The sequence below is a fragment of the Vombatus ursinus genome, unplaced genomic scaffold (genome assembly GCF_900497805.2).
Source record: "Vombatus ursinus unplaced genomic scaffold, bare-nosed wombat genome assembly UNPS02014935.1, whole genome shotgun sequence".
NCBI classification, from domain to species: Eukaryota; Metazoa; Chordata; class Mammalia; order Diprotodontia; family Vombatidae; genus Vombatus; species Vombatus ursinus.
In genome coordinates, this window is record NW_020954713.1 from 4244919 (window position 1) to 4266312 (window position 21394).

At 42.3% G+C, this 21394-nt stretch overlaps 1 protein-coding gene across 1 annotated transcript in view; it reads left to right on the forward strand.

Annotated features, from left to right (window-relative positions):
* Nucleotides 1-21394, forward strand: part of GALNT9 (polypeptide N-acetylgalactosaminyltransferase 9) — a 299872-nt gene that overhangs the window by 261724 nt on the left and 16754 nt on the right. The window contains exons 7-9 of the mRNA XM_027844232.1: nt 6645-6830; nt 13817-13954; nt 15759-15854. Of these exons, the coding sequence (XP_027700033.1) occupies nt 6645-6830; nt 13817-13954; nt 15759-15854 (420 nt within the window). The remainder of the gene's footprint in view (nt 1-6644; nt 6831-13816; nt 13955-15758; nt 15855-21394) is intronic.

The following is a 21394-nucleotide window of genomic DNA, read 5'->3' on the forward strand; positions in this document are numbered from 1 at the left end:
CTCACACTCTACTGATGGTGGGGAAAGGACATCAAATATTTATATAAGAAATAAAAAATATAAGGATAGGGACTCCACCTGTACTTTCACTAGTATGGAGAACTCCCAAATAAAGCCATTGGTTCTTTTTGTCACTTCCAGTTGTAGAGAGCTGTCCAGAGCATGGAGAGGTTAAAGTCTGACCCAGGGTCCCACAGCCAGCATGTATCAGAGATGGAACACAAATCAAGTCTTCCTGGCTTCAATTTCCCCTCATGTACTAAAATAAAATACAATAGAAATAAAAAATCACTTCCATTTGGGGGGTGGGGAACAGGATTATCAACTGTGGGAGAGGGAGAGCAAGCTGGGTGCCTTTACCTTCTCAGGTATGGGATATGACCTCTGCCCCTCCAACACCAGCAGAGATGAAGAACTGCTTTCCCGGCATGGGAAGCAAGAGTGATTCTCAACAGACTGCTTCTCTTTGAGAACATTCAGTTCATAAGTTTGGCCCTTTGGATTAGCAATTTGTTCCTAGGAGGAAAAAGGAATGGCCTTGTAGTTTTATTTGAGGGTGGGGATGGAGCAGGGTGAAGCTGTCTACCTAATACTGAGGTTTGATTGGAGTCTACAACAGTGGATGGGCTCTCCTGGCTGCAGCCAAAATCGAGGCACTTTTTTCTTGAGGCTTTCCTAGTGAATTAGAAATAAAATGAAATTCAATTTTGAGCCTGGCAAACCTGCTACTTCTCCCAAGGGTGGGGAAGGAGATAGACTCTTTATCCAGCACAGTGGGGACTCCCCAGGGCACATCACCAGGGAACAGCAGAGCTCGGGCCTGTAGATCTGCTCCCGGGGGATTCCCCTCTCCGTCTCGTTTTCGCTTTCAGTACTCCCTTGGGCTTAGCTTCGATCAAAGACATCTGGAGATTGTAGGAACTTTGATAATAACAATAATAATAAAATTATAAATGAATCTTTCTTGTCCTTAGAAACAGCCCTGGTTCTCAGCAAAAAGTCAATGATAACCTCATGGCTAACATCTTGAGCTGGAAAATTCATCACCTTGTGGTTTAGAAACATTGAAGTTTTGATGAGGGAGGTCCAATAAATCCATGGCTTTTATTACAGGAGGAAAGGGATGCCACAATGCAGTGAGAAAGGCACTAGATTTATAGACAGAGGACATGGGTTCCAGTTCCCATTCTGCCACTTCCTAGCTGTGTGACCTCAGGCAAGATGCTTCTACTCTCTCGGCTTCAGTTCCTTCATATATTAAATGAAGTGGTCCTACTTCCCATGGTCAAACTCCCAGACTTGGGAAAGAGGAAGGAAGAGGATGGAGTATGGCTTGAAAAACTCTCCCAGTGCCCACAGTCTAGAACCAGATTGAAATGTAATTGGGAAATGTTTAACAAAATAAATAAAACAAAACAGAGAGAATGTTAATTTGTGATTTCCTAGACCAAAATGAGGAAGCAGGATCCATTTCTAGGTTGGGCTTGATACCAATTGATCAGTCAACAATCAACAAGTATTTATTAAGCTCCTATGCCAGGCATTCTGCTTGGCACTGGGGATCCAAATATGAGAAAAAGAAACCATTCCCATTCTAATGGAGAAGACAAGTACAGACATACATATAAACAGAATAAATAAAAAGACAAATTAAATACAAAGTGTTTCAGGACAAGGGCACTTGTGGGGCAGCTAGATGGTGCAGTGGATAGAGCACCGGTGCTGGAGTCAGGAGGACCTGAGTTCAAATCCAGCCTCAGGCACTTACTAGCTGTGTGACCCTGGGCAAGTCACTTAACCCCATTGCCTAGCCAAAAATAAAAAAAAAATTACAAGGGCACTTGTATGGCAGGTCACTAGCCATTGGTGAAATCAGGAGAGCCTTTATGAAGACCCTTTCCTGAAGAAAGAATGGGATTCTAAAAGGTGGAGGTGAAGAAGGTGTGCATTTCAGGCATGGGCAAAGGTCAGGTCCAGAAATGCCATACCTAGCATTTGTTTTTATGTCATTTCAGTAGTATCTGACTCTTCGTGATTCCATTTTGGGGTTTTCTTGGCAAAGACACTGGATTAGTTTGCTGTTTCCTTCTCCAGCTCATTTGACAGATGAGGAAACTAAGGTAAGCAGGATTAAGTGACTTGACCAGAGTCACAAAGCTAGGAAGTGTCTGAGGCCAGATTTGAACCCAGGAAGATGAGACTTGCTGGTTTCAAGCCCAATGCTCTATCTACTGTGCCAAGAGGATACACCAGTAAGTAAATACAAAGCGTGTATTGTCTGAATTAAGTTCTATCTCCCCCTGTGGTATATTTCTGAACGCAAAATGGGAAGTGTCTGAGGCTGAATTTGAACTCATGAAGATAAGTCTTCCTGATTCTAAACCCAGTACGCCTTCCGCTGCACCACCTAGCTGCCCCTAAGGTAGTCAATAAACTCAGATGCAAGGAGAACACCTGTAGAGTTCCAATCTTTTGGCTACTTGACCTAACCAGCTTAAGCCATTCAAGCACATGTTGGATGACTATTCTGACTATTCTGTAGCTGGGCATGGGAGTCAAGAAAAGGAGAGGAGTGGCCCCTGCGCTCAGGAAGTGCATGGCTTTAGAACTGGACAGAACCTGAGAGGCCATTTCATCTGACACCTTCATTTTGTAGGTGAGGAACCTCAGAGAGGTTGACTGTCTTGTCCCACATCCAACAGCTAGTAAGAGATGGAAATAAATTTGAACCGAGGACATCTGCCTTTTAACACTTCCTCTCATGTTAAGTTAAGCAAACTAGCTACACAGGGAATGACTAAAGACGATTATGAGCAAGTGGTAAATTTTACAGTAAAAATCCAGCCTGCTTTTGTCAGCCTTGTTCTCATGAAGTCCATTCAACCATCTCCTAGCTGTAAACACGCTGTCACTAATGACTCTGAAAATCTCTCCTTCCTACACTGCATTAGCAGCTGCTTCCTCAGCATCTGTAATTGAAAACAGGACTTCCCTTCAGAGTTGTCTGGATTTCAAACTTAGCTGTTTCATAAGTGCCTTGATCGTGCCTGGGGCAGTCAGATGTCGCAACTCATAATCTCACTCTCAAACACCCCGTTTTGATGCTGAGCACTTGTGTGGAAGACCCAGTGGAGTAGGGGCCACTTCCCCTAAACAGAAATACAAACCACTTTTATTTAAGCTACTAAAGTTCAAACCTACCTACCTCCTTCTAGGAAGCAAATGTATTAGCTTTTTCAACTATATTGGCATTGTTTTAGTTTAAATTCGACTTAATTTTCCACTTTGAATTGATGTAACTATAAAAGTTCAGTTAGGAGGTCCTTGGATGCACTTAGTCTAAACTTTCCCTGAACACAAACCAGCCAAAATGACAACATGCCTGACAAGGAGCCACTTGGCTTGGGCTTAAAGACTGAGAGGGAAACTACTGCTTTTGTTTGACTTTGGGACAACACTAATTGTCATGTTCTTCCTTGCATCAAACCTATTTGCTTCTCTGTTATGTCTCCTCATTGCTCCTGGTTCTTCTCAGTAGGGGAAGGAAAGTAAACGGAATACTTCTCAGGATAGCCCTTCAAATACTTGAATCTGGCTCCCATGCCTCCTCTGTGTTTTCTTTCCTGCAGGCTATGCATGCTTAGTTCTTTGCTTTTATCTTTATTTGCCTAAGCTCCAAGGCTCTTCACCAACCTGATCACCCTTCTTTGGACATTGGCCAACGCATCGATGCCCTTCCTAAAATGTGGTGCCTAGAATTCGATGTAAGACTGTATATATTAGTCTGACCAGGGCAGAGTGCCCTTATCTCCCTAATCCTGGAAACTTCATCTTTCTTAACATAGCCTAATATCTCATTGACTTTTTTGGTTGTCAGATCTGTTGTTGACTCAGATTGAAATTGGAGTTCACTAACACTCCCCCAATCATTTCCCCAATAAACAGCTGTCTGTACTGGTGACATTATCTTCACTGTAGAGAACTTCAGTTCTGCCTCCTGCTGTCTGTTTAGTAAAATGTAAGCTTCCCAAGGGCAGGGGCTGTTTCTTTTCTGTCTTTATATTCCTAGCATCCAGTTACTTCACCGCATTTGCCTCAGTTTCCTCATCTGTAAAATGGGCTAGAGAAAGAAATGGCAAACTCCTCCGGTATCTTTGCCAAGAAAACGCCACGTGGTGTCACAAAGAGTCAGACAACTGAAAAATGAACAATAGGATATAATAGAAAATAATGATAAGAGAATATAATAGAAAATAATATTGATAACAGACTTATTTATTCATTATTTGTTCATTACAATAACAATAATAATAGCTAGCATTTATATATCACTTAAAGATTTGCAAAGCCCCTTGCATATATTATCTCACTTGATAAGTAATTCAGTTACCCCTCTATTCAGCCAGCTCCAAAGAGCCCTAAGGAAGACTACTCTAGCTGACCAATATGCCTGTCCCCAAGTGTTAAGGACCCAAAAGCCTTCTGGATATGTGGTAGAATCCACTGATGTTATCTAAAGTCCTTTCGGATTCTAGATCCATGATCCAGGGTCCTCTAGTCAAAGTCATATTTAAACCAGAATCCCTGGTATAATACACATTTCCTAAAACTGAGGAAGGCACCCTTTTGTCCTGTTCTGCTCTGAGTTGGGTGCCTGGGTCCCCCCTGGGCTGCATCAGGGAAAAATTTATTACTAGTGTTTGCTGGGAATTTATGGAGGGGTTAAACTGTTTCCCTTAAAGCTGTGGTTTTAGAGCCTTTTAAATTCTCCGTTTTGCATAAGCATCAATCTCCCAGGGAGCTTAGAAGGAAATAACTCTGCCACTCAGATAATGTATTGGTCCCTGGTATCAAAATATATAAAAAATTACAAGGTCATTAACTATCACGCAGAGAAGAGAAATGTGTTGCAGGCTGCAGGGAGAATTCCAGTCTGGTTGAACTGGATTGGAAACAGCGAGACTGTGTTCTGCATTTTCCTTTCACATCAAAAAATTTTTATTCTATAGGGAGAGAGGCAAGACGAGAATAATGTAGTGGAGAGAGCAATGGACCCAGAGTCAGGCCAGATATGAGTTCAAATCCTTCCCCAGTCCTGACGTACTTATTAACTATGTGACCTTGAGCAAATCACTCTGAACTTTGGGTAGCTCATCTGTAAAATGGGGGAAATAAGACCTGTAGTACCAAGTTAATGGGATTGTCGTGAAAGAGCTATACTTTAAAGCACTATATAAATGTCAGGTATTATTGACTCAGAGCTTTTGGGTTAATAAGACTGCTAGCTAGAAGGATGTGTATGCACTAGCGTGCACCACACACACACACACCCCCATAAATATTACCTTTGAACACACAGTCAAGATTCATTGACTTGGACTACATAAAGATGATGTAACGGGCAGGTAGGTAACAAAGTGGTTAGAGTGCTGAGCCTGGAATCAGGATGAGTTCAAATCTGGCCTCAGACACTTACTATCTGGGTGACCCTGGGGAGTCACTTCACCCTGTTATCTTCAGTTTCCTCACCTATAAAATGAACTGGAGAAGGAAATGGCAAACTATTCCAGTATGTTTACCAAGAAAACCCCAAATGGGGTCATGAAGAGTCAGACACGACTGAAATAACTCAGCAACAACAAAAGATGATATGTCTGAATCAGAGGATGAATGCGGATACATTCGTTTTCTTTAATGCAGTTCAGATTAATATATTGTTAGCAAGTGTCTTACAGAGGGAATTCCTGTTCAAATATGGTTTTTACTAGGGGATCTCAGAGACTGAGTATTTAATAGCTAGTCAGTTAGTCAACAAACATTCCTTAAGTGCCTACTATGTGCCAAGTATGGTACTAAGCGCCGTGAATACCTAGAAAAGCAAAAAGGAGTGAAAAAATTGTGAAATCTCCTTTTCAAGTAGTATTTAAGAATAAGAGATAGCACTTGTTCTCACTTCTCCCTGGGAAGAGGGTAGGTTATGCCCTATGTTACTCTTAGCTATGACTCCCACTTCCTCAAGGAAGTTCTATCTCTCCTGGGCTTGTCTGAATCAAAGAAAGCTTGGGACTCAAGAAGGTGAGATTCACACTTTCAGAAGACAGAACACATTGAGAGGCAGAATGTGGTAAAGGATGCTCCATTTGGAGCCTGAGGTCCTGGGTTCAAATTCTGTCTCTACTACTTACCACCTGGGTGGCCTTGCGCAGACCTCTCTAGATCTCAATTTTCTCCTGAAGTTTGTGTACATTTTGTATGTGTTTATATATGTTCATCCTGTCTGCCCAATAGACTGTTAGCTCTTTGAGGACAGAGGCTATCTTTACTTTTGTCTTTGTATTATTCCCAGTACCTATTACAGTACCCAGCACAGAGGAGGTACTTAATAAATGCCTATCAATTAATTGAGTTGGGTTATGTTGGTTAACAGTTATTAAAGTCCAACTCAGTTATGACTTAACACATCTGTAGGAATCAACTAGTTTCATTCATACTGAGTGAGCAAGTCAAATATTCAGCTCGTAGGAAACCCTAGTGGTTACTGCAGGGCCATCATATAACAAACACCTTTCCACTCTCCCACCCCTCACCTGAGACAGGGTTTCCTGGTCATCTTCACAGCCCAGGTCTCCATCCTCTCTCCTCAGGTCTGGCAGTGTGGGGGCAGCATGGAGGTACTGCCCTGTTCCCGTGTGGCCCATATCGAGCGCACAAAGAAACCCTACAATAACGACATTGATTACTATGCAAAGAGAAATGCCCTGAGAGCTGCAGAGGTCTGGATGGATGACTTCAAGTCCCACGTGTACATGGCCTGGAATATCCCCATGACGGTGAGCACCCAGTGGACAGGCAGAAGCTGGAGAGGGCTGAGGGAGGGGGAGCAAATTAAACTTTGCAGCCATCTGAAGGAGAATTCTGTTGCCTCTAGGAAATATCTCTCTTCCCTCACCATTTATCAGAACAAAAACAGAAAGTCCTGAAAAGACAACAGCTGGGAAATTGAAGCAGATATTGAACTATCTTCAGGCTCCAATTTTGGAGAGCCCCCTCATGGCTGCCAAGCCCAGAACTAAAAGCAATGGGTAGATGCAGAAAAAAGACGAACAGGGATAATAATGGGGAAATCTTTTTTGGCTATAACTAGCAACTTTGGTGCCCAGGGCAAGCAGCATGAAGTGTGCCTTCAAATCAACTTTGTGATTCAATACTTAATAATACAAAAAGGAATTGAGACAGTTGAGTGGGAGGAGGGAATAAGTTATTATGGGAGTTCAGGGGTAAGTGTTATTAACAGAGCTAAGGATTAATCATTTCTTATTTTAGCTAACCAATCAACAAGCATTTATTAAGTGTTGACTATATGCCAGATACTGTGCTAAGTGCTAGGGCTACTAAGAAAGATCCTAAGTTCAGTTTCTGAAGTTACACATGTTTTAAATTTTTTTTATTGTCTAAATTTTGGCACCCAGAACAAAGCCTCACTTGCTCTTCCTAGGTATGACTTTGATTGGAGCTATTGCTGTCCAGAATAGGCTACTTTAGGAAGTAGCAGGAACACCTCCCTCCCCCACTCCCAACTAGAGGTCTTCCTTTAGAGAATGAATGACCACTTATCTGGGATGATGAAGAAAGAATTCCCATGAAAGTTGAACTATATGAATCCTGAGGTCCCTTTCAACTCTGAGAATCAGTCTGTGTGTGTGTGTGTGAAAGAGAGAGACAAAGAGACACAGAGGTGGAAAGGGAGACAGAGACCAAGGCACAGAGAGAAATAGAGATAAAGAGATAGAAACAGAAAGAGAAGAAAGAGAGAGACAAAGAAAGGGAGAGATAGAGACAGAAAGAGGAAAAAGAGATAGAGACAGGGACATAGAGAGAGACAGATAGTCAGAAAAGGACAGATACATAGAGAAAGAACTGGTAAATAGAAGTATGTATAGTATGGTTTCGTGTGCGCTCGTGTGTGGGGGGTGGTGGTGTAGGTTTGGGGAAGGAGTGAAAGATGGGACAACTGGAGTACCTCCCCTCTCAGATCCCTTTCACATCTAAATTATTTTGTCCCATCTATGAAATCTGGACAGGACTGGCCTGAGTGAACCTAAGGACCAGGCAGCATTTGCTTGAGGCCTTCATGCTATTCTCAGCAAAATACAGATCCTAAGGAATGGTAAGGGAGAGAGAGTGAAGGAAATTAATGCAGACACACTCTAGGACAAAAACCCTGACTGAGTAATTTGTTTGATGCCAAACAACCTAGCAAGGAAATTCAGAGGAGGAGTGGAAAACATGATTTCCTTTTGTCTGTGTGTTTTTTTGCTACGGGAGTTTTCAGACCAAAATGACAAAGGAAGGCAGTCAAAAAATGCCCTCACCCATGAGCAAAGATGGAGAGAGAGCCCAGCGGAGCCCATAAAACCTTGTTTTCCATAAAATGAACTGATTCAGACAATGTACAACACGATGGTGTCCCCATTAATACTCCAGCAGGAATTTATGATGCTCTGGTTGGTTGGACAGTGTATAAAGAATGAAGCCTCCTGACCCACTGAGTTCTGTTTATCTAAGCGCTGGTTGGCTACCCATCCCTGTATCAGATGAAGTCCTCATGCTCATGCCTAGGGCCAGGCAACCATGAGAGTTGCCGTCACTGGCAGAATCAGGAGTCTGGGAACTGTCCCTTCAGGTACCAACAAAAATTCAAACCTACTTTCCATGCTCAGAACCCCTGTGAGCCCATGCATGCAGAATAGATGTATGCCCATACAATGAAATGCCTCTTCAAAGACTACTCTGTCTAGATGGGAACAACTATAGCTAGCATATTGGTTTTTATGGAGGATTTTAGGCAGGTAGGTGGCACAACAGATAGAATGCCAGACCTGGAGTCAGGAAGACTCATCATCTTCCTGAGTTCAAATCTGGCCTCAGACACTTAGTAGCTATGTGACCCTGGGCAAGTCACTTCACCCTGTTTGCCTCAGTTTCCTCAACTGTAAAATGAGCTGAGCTGGAGAAAGAAATGGCAAACCACTCCAGTATCTTTGCCAAGAAAACCCCAAATGGGGTCACAAAGAGTCAGACATGACTAAAATACCTGACCAAAATGGACAACTTTATTTTGTCCTGGTTTTTTGAGAGTCAGTACTCAAACTATACTAAACATGAGAAGGCCCTAAGATTTTACCTGAGTAGGAATCTCTCAGGGTTGGGCCTCCTTCAATCAAGGTGATTTCAACTTTCTATGACTTAGTAAATAAGTCCTAGTGAGTTTCTTGGGGCCCAGAGAGGTTTTGACTTGGCCAGGCTTACAGACTTAGTAAATATCAGAGACAGAATTTGAACCCCAGTATTCCTGACTCCAAGTCCAGCACTCTCTCCATTAGGCCAGATTGTTTCTGCTGTCTTGCAGGAAATGTCCCAGTTAAGCAGAGCCTTTCCTCCTGACATGGGCTGTTCATTCAGCTAAGACTCATTTTAGGCAGGCATTCTGCCTCCCTATAGGTCATGGCTTTTTTTTAATTACTGTCAATCCAGCAGTAGAGAGATTTCAGGGGTCATTTCATCCCGTTCCCTCATTTTGCAGAAGTCCAGATAATTTCATTGACTTGCCCAAGGTCACACAGCTACCAAATGGTTGAGCCAGGATTAGAACCCAGACCCTCTGTCTCTAAAACTAGCATCCTTTCAGGTGTATTACACCATCATCCAATTCCTTTCTCATTAAGGAATATGGCCTGTATATCCATAAGGGGACTAGGTATCCATATTGTATCCCTGTTATGGCTAAAGGCATCCATGTGGTTAACACCCACATTAACTGCTAGTATTTATAAAGGGCTTTAAGGTTTGCAAAGTGCTTTACAAATATTATCTCATTTGGTCCTTATAACAACCCTGGGAAGTGGGTGCTGTTATTATCATCTCCCTTTTTTATAAATGAGGAAACTGAATTTCACCATGAAATTCAGAGGCGGAGTGACAGAGGCGGGGTGACTTGCCCAGGTTCACACAGCTAGTTAGTGTCTGAGGTTGCATTTGAACTTGGGTCTTCCCGACTCCAGCTCCACAGCTCCATCCATTACACCACCAGCTGCCTTACTATTAACGTGAATATCTGCAGTCTCTATCCATCACTCCTCTTCCTGTACTGTAGAGCCTAGCAAAACAGCCTTTTCTCTTTTATTTACACAGAGCAGTCAAATCTCCCATCACTATGCCTTTGTATAGGGTATTTCCCCATGCCTGGAATGCCTTTCTTTTCTTACTTCAGAGACTGCTTCCCTTCTTTCAAGAATTAACTCATGCTTCCACCACCTGTAAAAGCTTTCCGCAATCCCTCCAGCAACCAGAGCCTTCCCTTCCAACTACCTTAAATCAAGCTAACTTGTATTTATTTGGTATTTATTCTTCATATAAATATGTATATATGTATGCATGCATGTATGTATGTGTACACACACATACCTATACATGCATGTGCTGGAGCCAACTCGAGTCAGGTCCTGAGAGTGAATTGTTAAATTTGTAATGTGAGTGTTTAGACCACAAAAATTGGCAAATGCTACAAATAGGACTTGATTTATTCTTTTGTGGCTTGTCTAGACTTAAGAAAGTGATGGAGAAAATTTGGTAGTGCAGATTAAACTTAAAAGTGTGCCATGCATACTTTTTTTCAGAGAGTTGGTTATTAAACATTTACCTGCATACCCCTGCATACATATACATATGCACATACATACACACATATATACATATACAAACATATGTATGCACATACATATATACATATACACACAAATAAAGATTTGAGAGGCGATGTAACTTAATGGATAGAGAATTGACCTCTGAACCAGGAAGATTTGGGTTCAAGTTCACCACTGACACATACTGGCTGGGTGTCCCCAGGCAATTCATTTAACTTATTAGTGCTCTAGACAACTCTTTAGGAGCAATCTTCTTGCAGAGAAGGTGCTGACCTACATCAGTAAAGGAGTTTCCTCCTTTAAGAATAACCCATACTGGGGCAGCTAGGTGATGCAGTGGATAGAGCACTGGCCCTGGAGTCAGGAGGACCTGAGTTCAAATCCGGCCTCAGACCAAACACTTGCCACTTACTAGCAATTAAATTGCCAATTGCCAAAAAAAAATAATAATAACCCATACCAATAAAAGTAGGTCTAATTCCTAGCCCTAAACTATCTGTGTATTTTTTTTTCTTTTTTGGTGAAGCAATCAGGGTTAAGTGACTTGCCCAGGGTCACACAGCTAGTAAGCGCCAAGTGTCTGAGGTCAGATTTTAATTCAGGTCCTCCTGACTCCAAGGCCAGAGCTCTATCCGCTGCACCACCTCGCTGCGCCTAAAACTATCTATGTATCTGTTGTCTCCCAATAGAATGTAAGCTCCTTGAGAGTAGGGACTGTTTCTTTTTTTAATATGTCTCCCCAGTGCCTGGCACAGCCTCTGGCATATAGAAGGTGCTTAATACCTGTTGGGTAATTGTTCGATCTGGATTCGAGTCTCACTTCTAACTGTTTGACCCTGGGCCAGTCACAAATCTCTCTGTCCCCAAGAACTCTCTACTACTATAAATTGCAAACCAGATGGATATCTGCAAGAGTAGAGGGAGTTCCTTAAATCAGTGAAATCACAAATTTAAATAACAAAAAAAAAAAACCACGTAAATCTTCAGTATTAAAGCTCCAATGTCTACTACTACCTTCAGGACTCCAGTGATCTGCTGTTTCATCATTGAGAGGTACTCCCTCTACTGTTGCCGATTGCTACCCCTCTATGACTTAGTCAGTTAACTGGCTTCATGAGTCACTGAAACCAAAAAAGTCATCACTCTAAGGCAAACTTGGCAATGAGTCTCTCTGAACTGAGACAGGAGCTAGGCTGCCCCTTTGGATAAGAGTCACTAGTACATCACCAGGTTCTACTCAAACTCTTCCCAGACTGTTTACAACTTCCCTTCCCTGCCAGAGCCTGAATCTTACCAGCACAGTCTTTGGAAACTCAGGGTCCCCTCCTTACCATGAAGAGAAAAAAGGTTTTAGTAGAGGCTCACCACACAATAAAGAACTTGATGTTTGGTAACCATCTGCCTTCAAAGGATATCATCAACCTTCAGCAAGCTCCTACTGGGTATCAAACCCTGTGGTCAGCTATGCTGGTGGGCAGCAGGAAAAGGATGAGAAATAATGATGGTTCTTAGGGAACCATATAATACAATACTAATCACACCTTATATTCTGTGCTGCACTATTGGTCCTTCCAAGTTCTCAGGCAGCCAGGTGTCACAGTAGATATACTGATTGACTTGAAGTCAAGAAGATCTGAGTTCAAATCCTGATTGAGACACTTAGTAGTTGTGACCTCAGACAAAGGTCTCAGTTTCCTTATCTGTAAAATAGCAACATCTGTCTCATAGGGTTATAAAGATAATGAGATAGCATATGCAAAGTGTTATATAAATGCTAGCAATTATTATTATCGTCAAGTAGAGAGGAGGTTTTTCATAGAACACATGAGAACATAGCCATCCATGTGAGTTCTGTTTTTCAAAGTAGTCCCCATAAGAAGCTTTATACTTATTCTATTAGTTTCATTAACCCCATTACTAAAAATATATGTAGAGCTCACTACTCTTGAGGACTTGCTTGAGGAGTTTGTAGGAGTCACACAAGAAAACCAGCCTATCCTTAATAACATGTGTTGTCATGGCCAAATAATCCATTACCAAATGGGCAACATACTGGTGATAAGTCTTTCCACACAATGGTTCAAGGAAAGCTGACTTGGACTTTCTAAGACTGTACTTCAGTCCTTTTCATCCTGGGAGAGCCTAACACAGCTTGCACCCTGATATCATAGCCTTCAAGAATATCAATTTTATTTAAACTTTTATCAGTACATGTTGTCTCCCCCAATAGAATGTAAGCTCCCTGAGGGCAAAGACAGTGTTGTTCTTATCTCTACATCTGCAATGCCTAGCACAGTGCCCAGTACATAGTGGGAGCTTAATAAATTCTTACTGATTGATTCATGGGTCCCTTCCATACCACAATAAGGTCTTCAGGTAGGACCTTACTCATCGGATCTGAGTCTTTGTTCAAGAGTGACCAATCCCAGCTTTGGATGAAGATTTGCTTTCACTGGGGATCTTATGAAGACTATGTTGCCGGCTCTAAAAGCAATTTCCAAAGAGGAATTTCCAGGGATGTCCTGACCTCTCACAACCTTGTTGAAATAAGTATGTAACGCCCCAAGAGGACTCCTTAGAAGGAACAAATAGCACTCATGTGGATGTATACATTCTACATATAAATTTTGTTCAACCTTCAATCCATCTACCTCATAGTCATTCCTCATCCATGGATTATCAAGTTCCACAGTCCAGAAGAAAGAGTATAGCACACGGTCAGAGGGGGGAATAATGAGTATGAAATGGAATAAATGAAAAAAGAGCCGCTAACGATCCGAACCACGTACCAGGAATGGGAGCATCCTTCCAATTCTAGTCAACCCTTTTGGATGATGTCAAGATTAGCCAATTAATGTTGACGTCTGCCACTTAACTCCTTAGCCCCCACTCCATTCTATACAATGCCAAAAGAGTAAGAGGAATAACTGACAAGTCAATAAATGAGAGGACTAGCAAGGCAGTTTTTAATTTGGGCGAGCTGCTATAACCCATCTATAAAGAGCAGAGGTTGGAGGAGACGATCTCTCAGGTCTATGACCCCATGTAAAGATAACCATGTGACCTACATAGTCAGCATGCAGGCCACCTGTGTCTCAATTCCCATTTCACAGAACCCAGGAGTGGACTTTGGGGATGTGTCTGAGCGCCTCGCTTTGCGTCAGAGGCTCCAGTGTCGCAGTTTCAAGTGGTACTTGGAGAACGTGTACCCCGAGATGAGGATTTATAACAATACCATCACCTATGGAGAGGTAGGTGCCTTGCTGAAATATGGCTTCCCGTACTTGGTATGTATCCTTCCATGGACAAAACTGGCCTCCCTCTCCCATCCCCCTTAGTATGTCTCCCTCCTTCACAAGGTGGCATGAGAAAAATACCTCTTAAATCTGAAGGCATTGCAAGAGTGTGAATTTTAATTGTCTTCCTGGACCCTGTCACCTCAAACACACCAACAATTCAATCCAAAGGAAGTAAAAGCCATCTTTTCTACTTCTGTGAAGTGTCCACAGTGACAAACACTTTACAGCGGGGAGGTTTTTATCTTATTTTCTGCTCTTTTGTGTATATGACGCCTAACTAATTGTGTGACCTTGGGCAAGTAATTTAACCTCTATTTGCTCAGTTCCCTCATCTATAAAATTAGATGATAAAAGCATTTACATTCCAGGGTGGTTGTGAGGATAAAATGGGAGAACACGTAAAGCGCATCATAAACCTTAAAGTTCAATATAAATACTAGGTACTATTATTATTATTTATGTTTGTGTTATGAACCCTTTGGGTATCTGGTGAAGCCTGTAGATCCCTTCTCCAAATCATGTTTTCAAATAATTAAAGGAAATGTTAAACTTCAATTAGAAATTAGTGAAAATTATGATAAATTTTTTTTTCCTATCCAAATTCACCCACTCAAAAGTCTCCATGGACCCCAAGTCAAGAACCTCTGTCTTAGAGTTATCTGCCATGGATGAAGGAGCCATGGCTTTGGTGGTTTAGGAAACTCCCACTGTGGAAATTGCCTCTCCAATAGAGATTGCAACTTATCAATGATTTAGAGGAGCCCTCAGAAGTTGCCAGAAGCACTTAGGGGTTAAGTGACTTACCCAGGATCACATGGCTATTAAATGTGTCACGGGCAAGATTTGAAACTAAGGCTTCCTCGCTACAAGCCCAACACTCTCTATTTGGATCTCTCTGGCAAAGAATGCATGAAATCATCACTCTTTCCTTGCTGTTTTTTTTCTTTATGGCCTCAGCACCATGAGAGGAATAACCAAGGAGCTTTTCCATTAGAAATCAATAGTTTCTTTAAGGCTGAATCGACAAAACTTAGAAACTGGTTTCCTGTGCAAGATTAAGTAAGATCTGCCATTTGGGGAATCTAGCTAAATCTGTTGGAGATCTGAAGCTGCATGATGCAGTTGACAGAGTGTAAACTTCCAGTCAGGAAGTTCTTGTTCTGTCGTTTTTCAGCCATGCCCACCTCTTCATGACCCCATTTGGGGTTTCCTTGGCATTTGGAGTGATATGCCATTTCCTTCTCCAGGTCATTTTACAGACAAGGAAACTGAGGCAAACAGGGTTATGTGACTTACCCAGTATCACAGAGCTGATAAGTATCTGAGGCCAAATTTGAACTCAGGTCTTCTTGATTTCAGGCCCAGTGCTCTATCTACTGCTCCAACTAGCTGCTATTGTAAAGAATGTGATAGTGGACTGCCCTATGGCTCCACTCAGCAATCCCTGTGAACTACCCAGACCAAAACTCCCCTCACTGACCACCATTCCCCTATATGTATTGTCACACACACACCCTCCCCAATTAGAACATAAGCTCATTGATGACAGGGGAGGTCTCACTTTTGAATTCATGTCTCTAGTACCTATTACAGTGTTTGACATACAGTAAACATTTTATTTCATTGCATCCAATGAATGCATTTTCATTCATTTGTCCAATAATTCATTCATTCACTGGTGTGCCCAGTCCCTAGCCTCAGACCTGGGACTGACACTGGCTAATAATACAATTTCTCCCTTGGCTCCTGGACACAGGTGAGAAACAGCAAGGCCAGTGGCTACTGCTTGGACCAGGGTGCAGAAGACGATGATAGAGCAATACTATACCCTTGCCATGGGATGTCCTCACAGGTAAGCACAGCCACACCACTCACCAATGGGACCATAGAGCAGAAGTTGAGAAAATGTTACGGGATGGACGCAATCTGCTAAGGCTGAAGTTTGGTCTTAGGGAGAAACCTAGATTTGGTTTGATCAGTAAGAGAGCAAGAAATGAGCACACACTGACATAGAGAGAAAACTAGGAGCAAGCAATATAGGCAGCTTCTCATGGTGCGACACACTAGGGGCAGGACAAGGGTTATGTTATGATATGAGATGGTATAGATGTAGTATTTTAGTGATAGAAATCTCCCCTCTCCATAGCAGGTGGGTCTTAAGTGCAAGCTGTTAAGTCACCTGTGTTACAGTGAAGGCTCTGAGCCTCCGCTAGACAGTAACACACCTAGTCTTTTAAAAGATAAAATTGAGTTTGTATTGCCATGATGGGGGAGAGAAAGGCTGCAATTTTCAAACCTTTCTGGTGTCACAGAGGCATTTGGCCCTTGTTCTACGTGGACCAAACCTAGTTATAGCCTGGCTGAAAAGCAAAATACATGAATACGCTTCTGAAGGATTATGTCCAGTTCTGGGTGTCATGGCTTTGAAAAGGAAAGGCCCAGGTACACAGGAGCATGTTCCAAAGGTTTCCCAGTGTGGCTCAGTGAATAGGGAACTACACTTGAAGTCAGTTTGGATCCAATCCAAATACTTAGTAGCTGTGTAAACCCCTTAGACTCTCTTTGACTCAGGTTTCCCATTTGGAATGGGACAGAATGCAATAGGATGGGATAGGATGGGTTGAGATGGGATGAGATGGGATGGGATGAGATGGGATGGGATGAGATGAGATGAGATGGGATGGGATGGGATGGGATGGGATGGGATGGGATGGGATGGGATGGGATGAGATGGGATGGGATGGGATGAGATTAGATAGGATGGGATGAGATTAGATAGGTTGGGATGAGATGGGATGAGATGGGATGGGATGGGATGGGATGGGATGTGATGGGATGAGGTTAGATAGGATGGGATGAGATGGGATGAGATGGGATGGGATGGGACAGGATGGGATGGGATAGGAGGAGATGAGATGGGATGGGATGGGATGGGATGGGATGGGATTCAACCTCCAATTTCATTGATTTAAGGAACTCCCTCTACTAGTGTAGATCAGTACCTGTTTCTGCAACTTAGAGTCTTAGGATGATGCCTGGAGCACTAAGAGGTTAAAGGACTTGCCCAAGGTCACACAGCCAGCATGTGTCCTAGGTGCGTCTTGAGCCATCTTCCTGGCTTCATGTTCAACTTTCTATCCGCTATGCCATGCTTACACTTGTCTTCAAATGTGAAACAGAAATAATTATAATGATGATGATGATGGTGGTGGTGGTGGTAATGACAATGATGATGATAAAAATAATAGCTCCTGCTTCACACGGTTATTGTGAAGACCAAATGAGATTATGTTTGTGAAGTATTTTAGAAACACTATATAAATGTGACCTATTATTAACATTATGCATGTGAGGGTCAGTTAAAGAAATGCAATGGGGACAGTAAGTGCAAAGGGAAAAAAAGATGGGGGTAGCATGGTAACTACTCTCAGATATTCCAAGGATTATCCTGTTCTTGTCCTCAGGGGCCAGAATTAGAAGCAATGGGGAAGAATTTGCCCATTGACATTTGAGTTCAAGAAAAAGTTCCTAGCACTTAGGGGAAGTGGAATGGGCTGCCATGGGAGGCTGTGGGTCCAACCCCATGTTTCTGAATGAAGGCTGGCTGAAGGCCTCTCAGAAATGTTGTATCAAGGACTGTAGCTCTACAACTGGAAGGGACCTCAAAGTTCATCCAGTCCCATCCCTTCATTTTACAGAGAAGGAAATTGAGGCATCTGGAGGTGAAATGACTTGCCTAGGGTCATGAGACTATGACATTGAGATTTGAATCCCAGTCTTCTGATTACAAATCAATCTTGGAATATGATTCCAGACTCCAAATCTCTTTCCATTGTACCTGGCTACTTCCTGTTCTTGTTCAGATATGAGTTATCTGGTGCTAAGGTTCTTTGGTTCTGTGAAGCCTTAAATCAGGCACTGCACACAATGGTAAAAATGAAAAAAAAAATGACAAGGGACTATAAATATAAAATCAGAAGGGTCCTCAGAGGTCATCTCATTCAACCCCCTATTTTATAGATGAGAAAACTGAGGCTCAGCAAGGTGAAGTGTTTATCTAAGGTAATACATGTGGGAAGTGACAGTGCCCAGATGCAAGCCCAAGACAAGAAATGCCTAAATCTTTCCACTCTCTGCTACTTGTCACCTGTTCATAGATTCGCTAATTAGGTGGTCCTTGGTGAGTCTGCTAGAGCATCTAAGAGATCTCCTGATGTTCCCATCATGATTTTCCCACTGAGAGTTGGGACCTGGGAGGAAAATATGGCCCCTTTGGGGAAGGGACAAGCTGAAGTAGAGGTCCCTGCCCTGGCAGGTGACCTTCAAAAAGGTCTTCTCCCCAGAAAGGCATCAAAGACTTCTATGGACAAACTTTTCTAGGGAGGGGATAAGCATCAATTCCAGCCCCACCCCCACACACAAATACACACTTCTGGAAACCAGCAGCTTCCCACATTGATCTGGGGGTTCAAGACTGAAACTTAATGAACATTTCTATTCTATCTATCATTTCTCTTTAATAGGGTGCTCTGGCTCCCTGTGGATTTATTGCCTCTGGTTTTCTTCTTGTTAATTTTCCAATTTCTTTAGGAGACAAAAAGAAACTTCACTGTTCCCAATTACAAGAACTCAATGCTATTTCCAAGTGAATGGATTTTAAAAAAGGATTTCCCTCCGCTTCCCTCCCCGGCCTCATGTTTTCAATAATGGCCCTTATTTTTAACGGGACTTGGATATTATTTAAATTAAGCATAAGACTTGAATATTCTGCCCCATGCCCCATGTGTCTTTTTGGACTCTATTGATGTATTATCTAAATCCAGGCTGCATTAATGAACAAACACCCATTGGAGCAGAGAAAAATTGTGACCTTATCCCAGACAAGACGGTTAATGACAGTCCAGCCCGACAGATTGGCTTAGAATCGTCATTTGTACTGCTGCAGAGCAACATGACAAGGTCTGCAGAGCGTAAATGGGGCTCACTGTGGTTAACTGCCATGCACTGATGGGTCAAACCTTATTACAACAAAGTAGAGAAGCGCCTGACTTCCCTTCCTTTCTTCCACCTTTAGTGGTCTCATTAAGAGATACTTGACTGACACTTTCCCAGTGAATTTTAGCTGAATAGTCTTCGATTGTGATAACAAAATGGAATTGCTAAATTAGATGCAAATGAGCTGCCCTTGAAGAAATCCAATTTATGGAGCCTGTCAAAACTCGTGTGGATAATTCTATAGTGGGAACCGTTTTTTCTACAGACCAGAAGGTTACCAGTTCAAGTTCTGTTAAAATGAACCCCTGTAATCTCCAGGCTTCAGGCTCTTCGAAGCAACAATATAAGATAATGATGCAAGTAGGGTGGACTGAAGTTGATTTTTTTCCACAAAAACTTCCCCATACTGTGGCTTAAAGTGCCAAACTAACCACCACCAAGCACATTCAACTGAAACTTCTCTTTCCAAATGCCTATGATCTAATTGCCAAATCGAGTAGTCTTTTCTCAGTTATCATCCTTCTTAACTTCTCTGCAGCCTGCCATTGGTGAGGTACCATACAAAGTGCCAGGGATACAAAGAAAGGCAAAAGCATGGTCTTTACCCTCAGGGAGCTCACCTTCTAATGGAAGAGTCAATATGCAAACAACTATGATGCTGTCATTGACCTTCTTTTCCTGAATACTCTCTCCTCTCTGGGTTATTGTGACATTGACCTTTCCTATCTATCTGACCATTTCTTCTCAGTGTCCTTACCTGGAACTTCATCCAACTCACACCAACTGGATAACTTGGGGTTGTCATCTAATGATCTACCTTGGATGCTTTTATCTTTTCACTATATACAGGGGATCATAAGCTGTGATACTGGGTTTTTTTAAACACATTTTGATAACTGTATTTCAATATAATTGCTTTTGTGTAATCATATGTATTTTATTTTATGTGTTTAAAAATTTGACTCTAAAAAGGGGTCCATAGGCTTCCCCAGATTGCCAAAGGGGTCTATGACAGCAAAAAGGTTAACAACGCCTGTTCTATACTATCCCACTTGGTGACCTCATCAGCTCCCATGGATTTAACTATCATCACAGTCACTAATGCTGGCAATCTCAGGGTCATCTTCAACTCTCTTGAATTCACCCCACTTCTCCAATCTGTTGCAAAATCTTGTCATGTCTACTTTCACATTTCTCATCTATTATCCCCTTCTCTCCACTCAAATAGTCATCACCCCTGGTGTAGGCCCACATCACCTCTCACCTAAATTATTACAATGGCCTCCTAGCTGGTCTTCTTGCCTTAAATTTCTCCCACTCCAATCCATTCTCCACTCAGCTGCTATGATTTTCCCAAGACACAGGTCTGACCATGTGCTGCTGTTACTCAAAAAACTCCAGTATCTCCCCTTCACCTCCAGGATCAAATATAAAATCTTCCATTGGAGATTTAAAACTCTTCCCAATCTGACTCCTTCCCATGTTTCCAATCTCCTTACACTTTATTCCCCATCCCCATGCTCAACTATCTAGTAATATTGATCTTTTTGCTGTTCCTGACACAACACTGTCTCCCAAGCTTTAAAAAGATAATGGTAAGGAAACAAAAAAAAAAGGAAAGGAAAGGAAAACATCTCCCAGGCTCTGTGGACTTCCTTTGGCTCTCCCCCAACCCCAGAGTTCTCTCCCTCCTCACCTTCCCTGCTAGCTTCTCTAGTTTCCTTTAAAACTCAGTTCAAATCTCACCTTCTATAGGCCTTTCTTAGTACACACACACACACACACACACACACACACACACACACACCCCTCTTTCATTTACAAGAAGGCGCCTCTCCTATTATATTATTAGTTTCTTGAGAGCAGGCACAGCGTTTTGACCTTTCTTTATATCCCTGGCATTTTGCAAAGTGTTTAGCAGATAGTAGGCACTTAAATGTGTGTTGGCTGTTGACTAAAGAACATAGCTTTATGGTTTAGTTTGAACCTGTCCAAGTTACTCCAGTTCTAAGCCAGTTCACAAAAGGAGAGAAGAGACATGAGTAAATGATGCTCTCAGATTCACCAGCCTTCAGAAGGAGTTTGCTAGTTTTTATATGTTCTCCCCCTAATGCTTTGTCCACCAACAAAAGCCCTTATGGAGTGAAACTTTCAGAGAAGCTTGGGGCTTCATCTGGGATTGAGAATAGGATAGGGTTGGAAAGAAAAGAAACAACTCCATGGGGAAGGTCATCCTAGAAGCACCTGCTGTAGCTAATAGATACAGCCTCGTCACTCTTGAACCATTCACTCATTTCATCCTTCATGGTCCCTCCCTCTGGAAGCAAAGAACCCAGAGGCTCAGGCATGCCATGCTGAGAAGAGGTAGGGTGTTCTCCATCCTCTCTGAACATAGCC